Source organism: Chiloscyllium punctatum, chromosome 26 (assembly GCF_047496795.1).
Source record: "Chiloscyllium punctatum isolate Juve2018m chromosome 26, sChiPun1.3, whole genome shotgun sequence".
In the NCBI taxonomy this organism is placed as follows: domain Eukaryota; kingdom Metazoa; phylum Chordata; class Chondrichthyes; order Orectolobiformes; family Hemiscylliidae; genus Chiloscyllium; species Chiloscyllium punctatum.
Window position 1 is genome coordinate 52,951,489 of NC_092764.1, and position 16,037 is coordinate 52,967,525.

Consider the following 16,037-nt stretch of genomic DNA (forward strand, 5'->3'; position numbering starts at 1 on the left):
CCCAGTGCAAACTCGCGAAACAGTTCAAGGAACATCTCTGATCCATCCACACCAACCAACTCCACCTTCCACTTCAACTCCTGCTTCCCCCCCCCCCTTCCATGTTATGTCCATTCTGGTCCTCCTCCATCGCCTTCACAAGGCCACCCCGCAAACTGGAGGAAGAACACCCCATCTTCTGCCATGGGACCCTACAACCACAAATGGCCTCAACTTTGAATTCACCAGTTTCCAAATCGCCCCACCCCATCCCAGATCCAAGCCTCCAACTCAGATTTGCCCTCTTGACCTGTTTTAACTGTCCACCTTCCTTCCCACCTATCCGCTCCATCATCCCCACTGACCTATCACAATCACCTCCCACCAGCATCTAACTATTGCCTTCCCACCTACCTTTCCCTCAGCCCCACCCCTCCTCCCTCTTTTTATTCCCCAGCCCCCTTCACCCTCCCTGGCCCTGATGATGGGGCCTGCCTGAAAAGTTGACCGGGGCCATGATGGGGCCTGCCTGAAAATCTTGGCCTTTATTCCTGATGAAGGGCTTTTGCCCGAAACGTCGATTTCGAAGCTACTTGGATGCTGCCTGAACTGCTGTGCTCTTCCAGCACCACTAATCCAGAATCTGGTTTCCAGCATCTGCAGTCATTGTTTTTTACCTACCTGAAAAGTTGACCGTCTTGCACCTCGGATGCTGCCTGACCTGCTATGCTTTTCCAGCACCATACTTTAAAGAGGAACCAACACAAGTTCAGAAAGTTTAATCAGTTTGTTTTCCAGCTGTGTGAGCAAGTGAAATTTTACTTGATCCTGACTCTGTCCAGTCAGTTAATAATCTGAGGGTTAACCGAAGTTCATTTTAACAAGAGACTGGATGTTCGCTAATATTGGCATGGTTCCTTAGTCTTTCTTGCCTGGTACAATGTACAAGGGTAAACTGCAACTATTTATAGTCTGGTAGCAGCAAATAACTGACCTCCAAGCAAATGATTAACATAAGAAAAAAAACCTCAAAACAACAATGCTATCATTTTCCCAAATTCTGACTTGATATGCACTCTTTTCCTGAACTGGAATATTCAGAAGTTTGCCTGAATTTTGAAAACTTTGCATGATTCCTTTATGTATTTATTTATGAATTAATTGCTTAAGAGTTGTTTTGCTTTGAAAAAATATGACCTTAATAAATTAATTTGCCCTTTGTGGTTTGAGTCCACCAATTCTGTAATCTGTTTGATTGAGGGTTAATTTTTATTGGGTTCATATGTTCAAATGACAATCAGTCACATACTGAATTTCTTTGGAATGTGCTTAGTCCTTGCTTGATTACTGAGGCGCACTTGTACGCTGCAGCATTTATGCAGCTAGTTTAAAATAACATTTAGTTAGGATCACATTTCCATTCAACTTCAAGTTTTTGTTGGAGCTATTGCATTATACACAGTAATTCTTTGGATAAATGCTGGCTTTGTCAAGTCATAACAATTTTTATAGGATAAAGCAATCAAATGTTACAATTTAATTGAATATTCTTCATGGAGAAACACAGAAGGTTCTTGAAGGGAACAGAGTGACTGTGGTCTGTGTAGACTTTGACAAAATATATAAAAAGCTTGTTGAAAAAGTCAAGGAGGAGGATGATTGTCAACTTGGAGAAAAAGGCTTAAGAACAAAAATAAACTAAATCTGATAGCTTTCAGATAGGAAAGTGAACAGTGATAGACCACAATGATCGGTGCCAGGCCTAGTGCTCTGATAGGTATGTATACATGTCATGGATATTGGAGTGCAGAGTAAAATTTCAAGCTCTGCCAATGATACCAAACCTGGGGAGTGACAAGCAGTGAGAATAACACCAATTGACCGCAACAGCATACAGGTGAGCTCGCAGTATAGGCAGGCCAGTGTTAGATGGAGCTGAACATAGAAAAGTGTACTTCTGCATTTTGGCAGGTGATTAAGCAAATACCAAGTAGATTTTGTGACAAATATCTAAAGAGTGTGCAGGAACGGAAGAATTTAGGTGTGCATAGGCTTTTAAAGGTGGCAGGACATATTGAGAGAGTTTTTAGCAAAGTATATGAAGACTTGAAGTATGTATGTAAAGGCATTGAATACAAAGGAAGTGAAATTATCCTGAACAAAAACAGAAATTGCTGGAAAAGCTCAGCAGGTCTGGCAGCATCTATGGAGAGAAAGTAGAGTTAATGTTTCGGATCTGATGACCCTTCCTCAGCTGAGCTTTTCCAGCAATTTCTGTTTTTGTTTCTGATTTTCAGCATTTGCGGTTCTTTCAGTTTTTGTTGAGTTGTCCTGAACCTCGTGCAATTCTGGTTTTCCTCTATAGGAAGGATATTGTGAAACTTAGCTCAGAAAAGATTAACAAGAATGTTCCCAGGATTGGAGGTTTTGAGCTATTGGGAGAGGCTGAATAGGCTGGGAGTATTTTCCCTGGAGCGTCAGAGGCTGAGGGGTGACCTTATAGAATCATGAGGGGCATGGATAGGATAAATAGACAAGATCTTTTCCCTGGGGTAGCAGATTCCAAAAATAGATGGCATAGTTTTAAGGTGAGAGGGGAAAGATTTAAAAGGGACCTAAGGGGCAACTTCCATGCAGAAGGTGGTGCATGTATGGAACAAGCTGCCAGACAAAGTGGTGGAGCCTGGGTACAATTACAACATTTAAAAGGCAATGGATAGTTATATGAATAGGAAGGGTTTGGAGGGATATGGGTCAAATGCTAGCAAATGGGAACAGATTAACTTAAGACATCTGGTTGGCATGGGCCAGTTGGACCGAAGGGTCTGTTTCCATGCTGTATAGTTCTTTGACTCCATTGAGGCTTCAAATTGAGTGTTTTCTCTCAGCCTGATCACCACATCTTTGGGAGGGTGTGAGGGTTTTTGAGAAGTTGCAGAGGAGATTTACCAAAGTTCTTCCAGGAATGAGGGATTTTAGTTACAGGATTTGATTGGAGAAGCTAGAGTTGTTCTCCTTGGAGCACAAGGGATTGAGGGAAGATTTGAAAGGGGAGTGTAAGATTATCGAGGAGAAAGTGAGTATAAGATTATGACATGATTAGATAAGGTAGACTAGGAAAAACTATTTTTGTTCACTGATAATACAAGGAGCAAAGGATGCAGATTTTAAGGCTTTCAGCAAAAGGTGGAGGGGGATGTGAGGAAGACCTTTTTCACACATAAGTGAATGATAATGATCTGAAACTTGCTCCCTATGAGAGAGTTCGTTATTAGAGGCAATGCACGATTTGAGGCCACAATCAAACCAGCATGATCTTGATAAATGATGGAGGAGGCTATTAAGTTAAAATGGCCTACTCCAGCTCCTGATTTGTATATTTATAAAATGAACCTCGTTTTTCTTTTCCTTTCTCAGGGATAAGACAAAGAAGGTAGTGGAACAATCCTCAGCTATAGTGTGTCTGCGATCTCTCGGACTCTCTGAGGGAAAATTGTGTGATGGAGAAAATCCATTGAAGTGTAAACGAAAAAGGGATGAGGAAATCGCCAATGGCACAGAAACTACCGGTCTCCCATCTCTGAACACAAATAAAAGAAAACAGTCCATCACGGATGAAAATAAAACGAAGGACATCGTGCTGTGATGCAATAAATGGAGTTGTATGAGGTGGCATGTACAATTCGGGAGGTTATTTATAAAGACTTTTATCCAGCTCGTACTCCATCTTTGCTTTTCTTAAGGCCAATCTTCCATCAGCTCCATAAATATTGCATACTGTTTTAATATGGTGACCACATGCCTTGGGAGGAAGGCAGTGCCTGGATGTGCTGGAGAAACTGCAGAGAAAAATCTAGTGTTTGTTTTCTTTCCCTATTGGTTTCTGCCTTATACAAATTGCTGCATAGTTTTCAACCCACTTACCCCACCAAGTCATGCAATCTAATACCCTTTAGATGTGGCTTCGTTTCTACACAGGCCGTTCTGTGCCTTCACTTACGACCTGGAAATTTTTGTGAAACATCTAATCTGACTCTTAGTTGTCGTATCAAACACGGACCTTTCTGAAATGTCCGTTATTACCTTCCCCACTCCTCTGTTTTATTTCGGTGACTTTCCGTATAAATAATGTATGAGCACGCCCAAAAAAGTATGTAGATGAACATTCTCCCTCCTGTGTTTTTATGGATATTAAGAAATGACTGATAGTCAGTTCCTGGTCCTACAGTGTCACCATTTCTGTTTATTCCTTTTGGTTAGTTTGCCTTCTCCATCACATTGTTACTTTTCAATTCCTGATTTTCTCTCCACTTCCCTCGGTCTCTTTTCTTTCTTCAGTTGTTCACTCACGACAGCCTCGCTGTAATTTATAGAGCTGCACCCATCATTCCTAAGGCATTGATTTTCCACGACGACTTAAACTTCCTGCCTCTGATGAGAATTCCTTTATGCTAGTTCCTTTATTATTTGAATTCTCGCCATAGTTTGATTACAGCCTAAAATATGCTGCTGTGTTGGAATTCCAGTGTTTTGTAGGTAACTATAGGAATTGCATTGCACCATTAAGTCCATATTGTCTGAGAGTTCTTTCTCCAAAACATTTATTTTCTGTATATGATCCAGTTATGAATCTGTGTACAGACTAGAACTTTGTGTTGCTCCTGTGCCTTACACTGTTATTTTCTAATATGGCTTGCATGTGAAATGACAGCAAGGCTGTTCTTCTGTTTACATTGAGGAAGAATTCTCACCTTACCTATAGAAAGTTGAGGGGCTTCACCACACTATCTTCCACCTCCCATGATCCTCTTTTCCTTCATTCTTTTGAAGGTAATTCAAAAGCGAAATTTTGAAAGTGAATTCTGCAAACTTGTACTCCTATTGGGGAAACTGCCAGACGGGGATCACAGTACGGCCACTCAAACACTGGATCCCTGATTCAATAGCCTGTGAACATGAAGTCGCCACTGTGACCATGGGTGCATGGAATTTGATCTTGCATCTCTGGACAATTCTGTAACTGAAAGTACTGGAGTGCCTTGGTGTTGAAACTGTGCTAAGTGTTTCCTATTCCTAATAATGTTAGTGACTGAAGGATATGACTTTCTGCCAACATTAAGTTTATAGATCGTCAATTCTAATCCATTCACTGTGGTTACATAACTTCAACATGTGTTGCGTCAACTTCGATAAGTCACTAACCTTGATGATCAACCTGCTTTCATTTTCACTGGAGCATGCTACTGGGTGACTGAAGAAGCCTGTCTGTTTCTGATGGGAAACCCTTCATAAGATGCATAAGACAACACATATTTAGTCGTGTTGATGGGTTCCCACAAAATTACAGGAGGCTGCTATCAGCCTGGGTTCCTCGGCTCACCCTCTCTCATAGCTTCAGTCCACACCTTTCCCAGGATCATCGTTCACCATTGCCTCCCGCAGTCTGAAAACAGTGAACTACCTCGGGCCTGCCCCAGGACATTTTGTGTCAAATTTCTCATTGAGCTGATTTTTTTTTTAACACCTCCAGTCTTTTTCAGTTTTTCATTCAAATTACTTTTTAGGCATTTTAATGACAGCAGATTTTAATATGATATGTCAGCGATGGAGGCCCACTCATAACTTGTAGAAATGACTGTGTTGAAGAGTTTCCTGGCATGAGTCCAACAGTTATTTTGCAGTTTTAATTGAAATATTTTGTCTAAAATAATTACGGAAAGAACATTATGCATTTTTTTCAAGGTTTCAGCACCCAAGTAAACTGTTGGATAAAAACTTGAATTCTTTATTGACAGTCAAATATTAATTATTTATGATAGATAAAATCATATTAACTTCTGTGAAGTAAGTTTGACTTCCATGTAAGGCAGGATATTGGTATTGTCCCAAGAACTGGCACAGTGGGGAAGCCATTGAAAATATGCATCATTGAAAAACTTGTCCCTCGAATATTCAGAATTGAGTTGGCTTTGACCAGACATCCCTCTGACCTCGATCCAGTCCTTCAGTCTTGCGCAAGTTAATGCAATTCAGGGGATATCCTTCCCTGTTCCAAAGTGGCAGCTTGCCCCCATTGGTTAACCTGGAAGCTAGGCCAACTCTTGCATCCTGCATGGGGTTGACGTAATTGCCGTGGAGACGGGATAAGGTCTCGACGCGGTTGTGAATTGACCACTGCAGGTCGTCAAACAGTCGCAGGGTGGAAAAGTTGAACTTGGGCTTTCCTGTCCAGAATTTACTTCCTGTAGTTACAGGAAAGCAGCAGGAATCTTCCTGAAGCCCTCGTTTCTAAATTATCTTCCCCTCCTGCCACGTTTCCCTTCACTTTTTTCGGTAGGAGAAAATGCCATGCAAACTGTGCGGGACTCAGAAGTACTGTAGCACCTTTGATATCTTGGATAGTCACGTGCTGAAGTGATGTTGGGGTGGTGGAGAAACTCCTGACCCCAAATGTTCTTTTTTTTTCTTCCATGTTATTGTTATCCTCACCTATTGGATGGCATTTCTAATTGAATGAACAAGTGATCAAGTGCAGAGTTGAATTAATTTGCATGCCTGTGCAACTGGACTTGCCATTAATTTATAAGAATCTGCTTAGTTGGCTCCACATATATTGTAAATGTATATTATATGCTGTAAGTCATAATAAAATCTTGGAAATTAAACCAGGTTTGTGATTGAGCTGCAGTATTCAATGTTATCTGTGGTACACGCCCATAAATTCATCCTGTACTTCAGATCCATGGATGGAGTTGCCTTATAATGAAAGGTGCATTAAGCCATGAAGTGAGAGACACATAGAGATGAAAGAATAATTCATATATAAGCAGTTCAGAATTCAATGTTTTCAAGTTTCTGCAATGTTATTGCATAAAATATTGAAACTGCAAACAACAAATGTGTGGATAAGAGCACACATTGAATACGAGCAGATTTTGTTTCCTCTGAGGAAGTTATTCTTGACATTCTGTTGTGTTGCTCAGTAAACGTAGGAATATTTTGCATATTGAAGTCCAGAATACACCCCTATTTTACTAGAGAAGACTTAGCAAAACTTGAGGCAAAATATGTCCTCGCGGAAAGGTGAAAGTAGATTGCTTTTCCTTTCTGATGCACTTTCACCCTTACCCTTGGTTAACAACCTTTGAGGTCACTTGGCTACATTTTTATAGTCCCGAGTGAATTCTCAGATTTTGTTTTTGTTGGATAATTTAAATCTTCGGAGTTTAGCATTCTCCTGTGGCCAATTAAGGGCTTAAAACTCTTCTTATAATTTCCACTGCAAAATACTTCAACTTTGCATGATGCTAATAAAATTATATTACATGGCTGACTTGTTAACAAAATTGAAGCCCATGGGGCAAAATGGTCAGTAATAGCATGGATGAAGGGACAGAATATGGAATGTTATGAAAATTGGCTGTTTCACAGGCTGGGGGAAAGTGTATAGTGATTTTCCCCTTGATTTAGTATAAGGACAACCTCCTGATTTAATTCACTCACATTGTGGGGATGTCCCATTTTGCATGAGGTTGGCACAATGCTAGTTCCTCATTCTTTCTTATAATTGTTTTGGATTTGCTTGGCGGATTCACATCCAGATTACCTCCCTGCCCCGACCCCTCTCCATCTATCCAGTTTGACTGGCACTGATACAGACTAACTTGTCTGAGTGACTTGAATTGGTAATGCATGGTATAATTTTGAAATTTGCAGGTGGCATACAACTTGGAAGGGTTATAAATAGGATAGACGGGCTGTTAGAATGGTCAAATTAAATTTAACACGAAGTATGAGTTGGTACCAGATTCAATTCTTGCTATGCATTATAGCTAAGACAGTAGAATACTTTGCTTGTTTACTTCAAATTTATAGTCAAACCCACTTTAGAACTCGCCTCAAGTTATATGGTGCTCTGGGGAACAAATTTCCATGAGCAATCTTTAAGCCATTTTCCAGAGTTTCTGGCATAATGTTATCCCCATGGTAATGTCTCCCATGCATCTTTATCAAGAGCAATGTAAACTCTGCAACTCTTGTGTCCTGCATGGAGTTGAAGGAATTGCCGTGGAGACAGGATAAGGCCTCTATGCGGTCGTGAATTGACCACTGCAGGTCGTCAAACAGGGTGGAAAAGTTGAACTTGGGCTTTCCTGTCTAGAATTTACTTTCTGTAGTGACAGGAAAGCAGCAGGAATCTTCCTGAAGCCCTCCTGTCTAATTATCTTACCCTCCTGCCACATTTCCCTTCACTTTTCTCGGTAGGCGAAAATGCCATGCAAACTGTGCGGGGTTTGCAGAGTTCAAAGAGCATCTCGAGTTGACAGTCATCCAACTCCTTTTTGATGTCATTTCCAGAGTTCATTACAACTTACAGCACTATTGCCTCAGGTTGTAAGAAGCCAGTGCTCCATTCGCTCACCTAATTACACTACCTGAGAAAAATGCAAGTATTTTACAGTCCTTTAGTTGGCCAAATGCTATAATTTGTCTGGTCCGAGCTTTCCAAATCATTCAGATTTCTTTGTTGGCTTTCCATAGTGCATTCCAGTAGTCCACTTCGTTGTAGTCACTATAGTTTCCAACTTAATGGAACATTTTAATTTAGGTTCATCTTTTTGAATGGAAAGAAAATCTCTCCCAGTTTAAGAGATTAATATCATGAAGGACACTGACATTCTTCAGTTGATTTACGTGGAGCTAACACATTCCTGCAAGAGAGCAAAATTCCAAGGTTTGGATGCAATTTTTGTGGTCACCAAGAAATGTTAAAGATAGTATCAAGCTTGAAGCAAAAGCATATAATAATGTAAAAGTAGGTGGCAAGTCAGAATATTTTTTTAAAAGCCAAGAATGACCAGAAATGAATGAGGGAAGAGTTAGAATCTGAGAGAAAGCTAGCGAGAAATAATGAAGAAACAAAAAAAGAGATTCTATAAACAGAAAAGACTTCACAAAGTAAGCACTGGACATCCAGTAAAGAAGTCTGGAGAACTGATGGTAGGAATTAAGGACATAGTAGATGAATTGAACGTATTCATTCCAGAGGCTACATAGTGGTCCATTAGTAGCTATGAATCAGGAAATGGAATGGAGGAAGCAACTCAATAAAATGATTGAAAATCACCAGGGAAATATTACTGAGAAAATTCTTGAAGCTGAGGGCTGAGATGTGAGCAGATCCTGACAGAGTTCTTTTTAAGGTATTAATAAAAAATGGCTAATGTGGAGGTCTTGGTTTTATTTTTCTAAAGATGCCATGATTTGAGGACAGTTCCATTACATTGGAAGACAGCAAATGTGACTCCTTTATTCAAAAGAGGGAGAGAGAAAGTGGGAAACTGCAGGTTAGTTAAGCTTAACATCTATCATAGGGAAAATGTCAGAAACAATTATTAAAGAAGTTATAGTAGAGCATTTAAGAAAGTTTATGATAATTAGGCAGAATGAAAATGATTTTGTAAAAGAGAAAACATGTTTAACCAATCTGTTGGTGTACTTTGAGAAAGTAACGTGCTGTGGATCAAGGGGAATCAGTGGAAAGACGTATTGCCTTCTGGAAATTTAAGTACATAAAGTGTCACACCAAAGGTCATTGCAGAACATAAAGGCTCATGGTGCGTCTAGTGGCATACTAACGTGGATAGAGACTTGCTGGCTAACAGAAATTAGAAGGTAGATGTAAATGGGTCTTTTTCAGGTCAGCCACATATAACAAATGGTGAGCCACAGAAACCAATACTGGACTTCAATTGTTTACAATTTAGATAAATTGGGGAGGCTGTGAGCTAGTGGTATTATCACTGGACTGTTAATCCAGTGACCCTAGCCAGTGTTCTGAGGACCTGGGTTTGAATCCTGCCACGACACATGGTGGAATTTAAATTCAAGAAAATTCTGGAATTAATGAGTCTAATGATGACCATGAATCACTTGTCCATTGTCAGAAAAACCCATCTGGTTCACTAAACTCCCTTAGGCCTACATGTGACTCCAGACCCACAGTAAATGTGGTTGACTCTTAACTACTCTTTGGGCAATTAGGGATGGACATTAAATGCTGGGCCTAGCCAGTGATGCCCTCATCCTGTGAATGAATAAAAAAAAGACTTTGATGAATGAATAGATGATATGGTTGCCAAATTTGAAAACAACATAAAAACAGGTAGGAAAGGATGTAAGGAGGTTATGTAAAGATATTGATAGATTAAGTGTGTGAGCAAAGATGTGGCAAATGGTATATAATGGTATATAGTTTGACTGCCTTTGAAACTTGAGGGCTGCCGTTTATCAGAGGAACAGAAGTAGAGCATTCAGCCCATTTATTCGGCTGTGCCATTTAATTAGCTCGTGGCTGAATGAATACGTTAATACCTATTACCCCCATTAATAAAAAAAATCAACATCAAAGCCTGAGTCCTCTGTGGAAGACAAGTTCAAGAATTGAACACGGTGTGAGTAAAAGAACATTCTCCTCCTCTTAGTCCGAAATGGCATTCCCTTTATTTTTAAGTTGTACCACCTGGCATAACCTTCCCTGCAAGGGAAACATCTTACCTTACATATATCCTGTTTATCCCTTTACTTGTTTTATATATTTCAATGAGGTCACATCTCATTCTTCGAAAATCTGGGCCTAGTTTGCCCAATCTTTCTTTTCTTCTCAGGCATTATTTCTAGAACAGAGTGTGGAAAACTGAGCCCCTTCCTTCTTCTTGCCTTCTTTTTGTGTCTGTGAACATGTGTACTGTGCAGTTAGCTAACAGCAGGAGGTATTCACTTACACATTTACCCCATGCCCTGAGGACCAGTGGTAAACAGTCTACTTTTTTTTCCTTGCCTCGTGGTCCTTTTCATGTTTTCTGTCTCATTCCTTAATGAGGCATAGCTAATCAGATTGAGGAGGGGAGGGGAATCCAGAAGATATTTGTAGTTCTCACCTTATATTCTACAGGCAAAACTGTAAATTTAAGTAAATTTTAAGCAATATAAAGTTTAAAAATAATTGGAATTAAATTCAGTGTTAAGTTAAAGCACTATAATCATTTAAACTTCCAAAGGTTAAACAGCAAAGTTTCAAAGGTCAGTTTAATACACAGACTAGCAGAATGTTAATTGACTTCATAATTAGCCTTGTGTAAGTAATGCAATCAGAAGCTAGAAATTATGCTGCCATTATTAGCAAACCAGAAGATAGGTTGATAATTAGTCATATTCCATGAGGGACCACAGGCATCTATCTACCTCTATTAGAGACAATTGGCTACATAGTTCTGACAGGCACCATTTCACATTAAGCATGGGGCAGGTGACAGGGTAGATCCCAATTCTGTCTTGGTTGGATCTGGAAATGAACCCATGTTGTTGACTCATTCTGAACCATATGTCAGCCATCGAGCCAAACAGGGCCAGGGCAATTAGGGACGGGGAATATGTGTTGACCTGTGACAATCGCAGCCCTTGAAAAAATAAAAGATAACTGAGCTAATTGCACACACAACCCCCACCCAATAAAACTGTTATGGATTTAAATCATATTCTTTCTTCATTTTCATGGGCTGATATCTTCATTATAAAAGCAAAAGAGTGATTTCAATCTATAAACATGTAAATGCTGATATCATCAACAATAATTCTGAAGGAATAGGAAATGAACCAACACGTTAACTAATGGTTTTGCTTTACATTATTAAATACTTTTCAACTGCTGATTAAAGGGGCATGCCTTTAAGTTTACAGTGAAGACAGTTAATTATGGAATATATTGTCACCTACTGATAAACATTTGAAAGAAATAGGAGGTGGTTTACAGATAGTTTTGAGGTTTAATAATATTTGTTTTCCATTAGTTATCTTTTCTGTCAGTTTACAGCTGCTGTTGAACAGATTTATGTTTGTACTTGGAATCACTCTGTGGATTTCTCTGTGTGTCAGATATGATTACGCAAATAAATTGTGTTGAACGTAAGTTGAACAAAAGAAATATTTGTCTCATGCTACTTATTTGTGTAAGGACAAAAGATTTTCAGGAATGAGAAAAGGTCAGTAGACCAAATCAAATGCATCACTTTCTTGTAGATCAACCCCACTGACCCAGTAATGTAACTCATTATTCCTTACCTGCTCAGAAACACAACTTGATGCCACCTTTAATGGTAGGGCTATTTCTTTGTCAGGAATCCAATCTCCGAATGGATGAGCTTTGCAAAAACTCCATTCCAAAGGGTTGCCGTTAGTGTAGTGCTTCTGGGTTCTCTAGCCAGTCAGGGAGTGTGGACAGAAGGGTTTCTGTTTAAAGGGACTGAGACATGAATTACAGGACCCCACAGGAACCTGGATATTTGAGGCTGCAGCTACAATAGGAATGGAGAGGAGGCTAGGAATCACTTTGACCTGGAGGTCTGACTGCAGCAGTCACAGTGGGATCAGCTCTCTCAAGGGCAGGAGGAAGAGGACTAGCTTTTCAACCAACCAAGCTTTGTTGGAAGTGGCCAAGAAAACTAGCAGCTGATATGTGGCCTCCTTAAGTTGGAAATGGTGCTCTAAGGGAATGCAGGACCTCGGCAGGCCGTGACAGATGATTTGCATAGCACTTCCCTGTGCCAAAACCCCCAACGTTGACTCACAACGTTTTCCTACCAACTCTTCATGACCCTTTTCAGTCACCTCAATATCTTTCCTGCCAGATCTGTGAGGGTTTCTCATTGGTCTTGGAACCTGACTAGGGAGACAGCCAGAGGAGAAGAGGATGGCAGCAGCTTTGAGATCCAATTTAATTTTCTAGGACTTGTCCTCACACTGTCTCCAGGAACACCTGTCTCTGGGTTGGGAAAATTCTGCCCATTGTCTTTTGGGAATGTTTATCTTGTTGGGATGGTTTCCCTGCAATTTATTCCATTGCACCTTTTGAGTGAAAAAGACTCACTGTCACTGGCCTAGCATCTGGCCTTCAATCCTGGGGTTGATCCTCATTGCACTACCCACAGTCACCACTGCTCCTGGGGTCACCGGCTATAATGTAGAGCTAATGACCTCTGATTGGCTGGTAGCTTTGGGGGGCCAAGCTTTCTGCCCCTGCTCCTGTCCCCACCCCAGGGGCCTTATTCATGTGGGAGGCCTGATACTGGTCAATCAAGTGCCTGACAGGAACTCAATTGCCACAGGCCTCCCCCTTGAAAGTAACACACAATTTCTGTAATTCTGCAGCTGATGGGGGAGTCCTGTGTTCCCCAGAGCATTATCCATCCCCATGTGTGAGGAGGGAGAACCTTCAGTAAGAGAATAACTGCAGAGGGGAAAAACATACTATTACACTTCGAAATCAGTGAAGAAATATCACTGCTTGTGGGATGCTTAAATTCTAGTAAATGAAACTTGAAGTCATCAATACATTCAGTTCTCACTTATGAAAATGGTGAATCCATGTATTTTCTGTAATCATGAATAATTGTTCGTGAGAACGTTTTGTGGTTCTTGCATTAGTAATTTCTTCTTGATGAATTTCCTGCTGGTGGATCATCTTCTGGTGATGAACAGGAAAGCACCTTTAAACTTAGTTTAAGGGGTGGGGAAATCCACCCAGTGTTCTCTAGTGAATCGCCCACTATAGCATACACATTTCTGTAAACAGATTGTAAGGTAATCAATCCAAATTCAGATGTAATAATTGGAAATTATTGCCTTAAGTACATGAAGGAAAGCACTTGACCTATGTAAATGACTTTTCCATTCAAGACAAGTGGTAATCAAAGGAAAATGGCATTCATCGTAAAGGCCCCGCAGAAACCTGAATAATCTGTTTTAGACTATTATTGTCTGGAAAAGCATTTACAAGATGACAGCAGTTATTTTCAGCACAAAAAGCAAAAAGCCTACCATTGAAAGCTTTTGACATGATTAGAATTTTATTGCCAGAAAAGCGCCATCAAAAGTTTCTAATGTTGTTTGAACTCAAAAGGACTGTGTGCTACAGTCTGCTGCAGAGCAGCACAAGATAAAAAAAGATGAGCATTAAAATAATGAAAACAACATATGGCTATGGCTTTTTCCCTTTATGAAACAATCTCGAGAGAGTCTAGTGTTCACGGTTTGTTAAACTCATATTGCTTTATTTCAGATACTATAGCAGCCAATCAGGAAATGTTAATGGCTGGGAAATCAATCGATGCCAGGCTGTGATTTTCCACCCTATCCTTCCTGAAAGTGTTGCCCTGTCCGGTTGTGGAATCAGCACTTCTCCACTGAGCAGAATTTCTTGGCATCAATTCCTGCTGTCAGTTCGAAATAGTGTCTTGCATGTACCATTTCTATGCTTTCTTGCAAATAAGATCCACTTTTGGCACCTCCTTTTAAAGCTGACAAGCTTCTGCTTACAACTCGATCCTCCGATGTGTGGGACCCGACTTGTGACTCTTCGGAACACTTCCAATGTTTGAATGTCCCTTGCATTTGGTGTCCTGAACTGAACGCAACAATCAAGGTGTAATTTGACCAGAACTCCACACAGTTTAGAAATGAATTCCCCTGATTTATGTTCTACCTGTCTTCTTGATCCATCACTCATCAGTCTTATTTGATTTTTTAAACTATACGTAACGATTCTTGGCTACTTTTGGATAAGTTCAATATTACTGGCCTTGAGATTCAATTCTATTGTAGTCTTTTTGAGGCATTTATTTGTAAAATTGGGGGTTTAGAACAAGGCAAGTGAAACTTTGCACAGAAATCTGAGGCCACAGTCTACATTGCTTGGGCTAGTGAGACAGAATCTATCAATATTCAACATTAGGTTAGTATCTGGATGAAAAAATAGGGTTTGAAGGATATGGGAAGAGGATGGATGAATGTGATTTTTTTTTGGAGGAGGGTAGATGGTGGTAACAGCTGTCTGGACCTCATAATCTATGAGCATGTTGCTACCTCTCTGTATTTAATGTATTTCGTTTAAGACTCAGGTCAGAATTTTCTCCTTCCTGGTGCGGCATGAGCAATGGTGAGAAAGTTCCGAAAATACAGCAAGAATTTAAAAAATCAGAATCTCGACCCTGAGAAAAATTTTACTGATTTTTCTCTTGAGCTTAAAATGGCAACTTCAGAGACTCACAATTGAGCGTTGACTACCTTTATTTGCATTTCATTATAAATCAGACCAGATAATTGGCTGCTGCAATTTGGCCCAACCATCAGGCAACATTGTCTTCACCACAAAGTCCCAGCATGCTCCACTGACTGTATTGTCCTTGGCAAACCACTGACCTTACCACAACATCATATATCCATTCAAACAAACTCACACATCTCTTCATCCCTTCAACACCTTACTGTGGAGCTCAGGGACACCTATAACCTCCATGCCTCTGTCAGGTTGCTTTGCATGTGAGGACAGGCATACATTCTATGCATCTGCACAGGATACATCTTATGTGCGGTTTTGCTCATGCCAAGTGAAATGGATCCAAAAGGCTCTGCATGGGCGAGTAAAAAGTTATTGCAGTGACCAGACCTGACTCCTGCCTGGTATTCCATCGTGATATCAGTATGGTATATCGTGATACATGAGAAAAGCATTTCGAGCAACTGGAAGCCCTCTTCCAGAAAATGCAGTCAGCTGACCCAATAGTCAATCTTGCAAACAGCAAGCACATGAAGGTCCAAGTAATCTATCACTTCAGGTGGTGGGTCAAGGACCAGCACTGGGTGCCGTGCTTGTACGATGGTTAGTACTCTGCATTGTGGCTGCAGCAACCTCGGTTCGTATCCGAGTTTTGGCAATAAGCTCTCTCTATGTTTCACTTCTGGGGGGCATGGTGGCTCAATGGTTAGCACTGCTGCCTCACAGCATCAGAGTCCTAGATTCGATTACAGCCTTGGGCAATTGTCTGTGCGGAGTTTGCACATTCTCCCTGTGTCTGCATGGGTTTCCTCCGGGTGCTCCGGTTTCCTCCCACACTCCAAAGGTGTGCATGTCAGGTGAATTGGCCATGCTTACTTGTCAATAGTGCTAGGTGCATTAGTCAGAGGGAAATGGATCATGGATAGGATGAATAGCGAACCAGTCC

General features: G+C 40.6%; 1 protein-coding gene across 2 annotated transcripts in view; it reads left to right on the top strand.

The window, feature by feature from the left end:
- Nucleotides 1-6,641, top strand: part of dus2 (dihydrouridine synthase 2) — a 115,476-nt gene extending 108,835 nt beyond the window's left edge. For both annotated transcript variants that reach the window (XM_072547411.1, XM_072547410.1), the window contains one exon: nt 3,397-6,641. In XM_072547411.1, the coding sequence (XP_072403512.1) occupies nt 3,397-3,625 (229 nt within the window). In that variant the 3' untranslated portion in view covers nt 3,626-6,641. The remainder of the gene's footprint in view (nt 1-3,396) is intronic.
- Nucleotides 6,642-16,037: the final 9,396 nt, after the last annotated feature.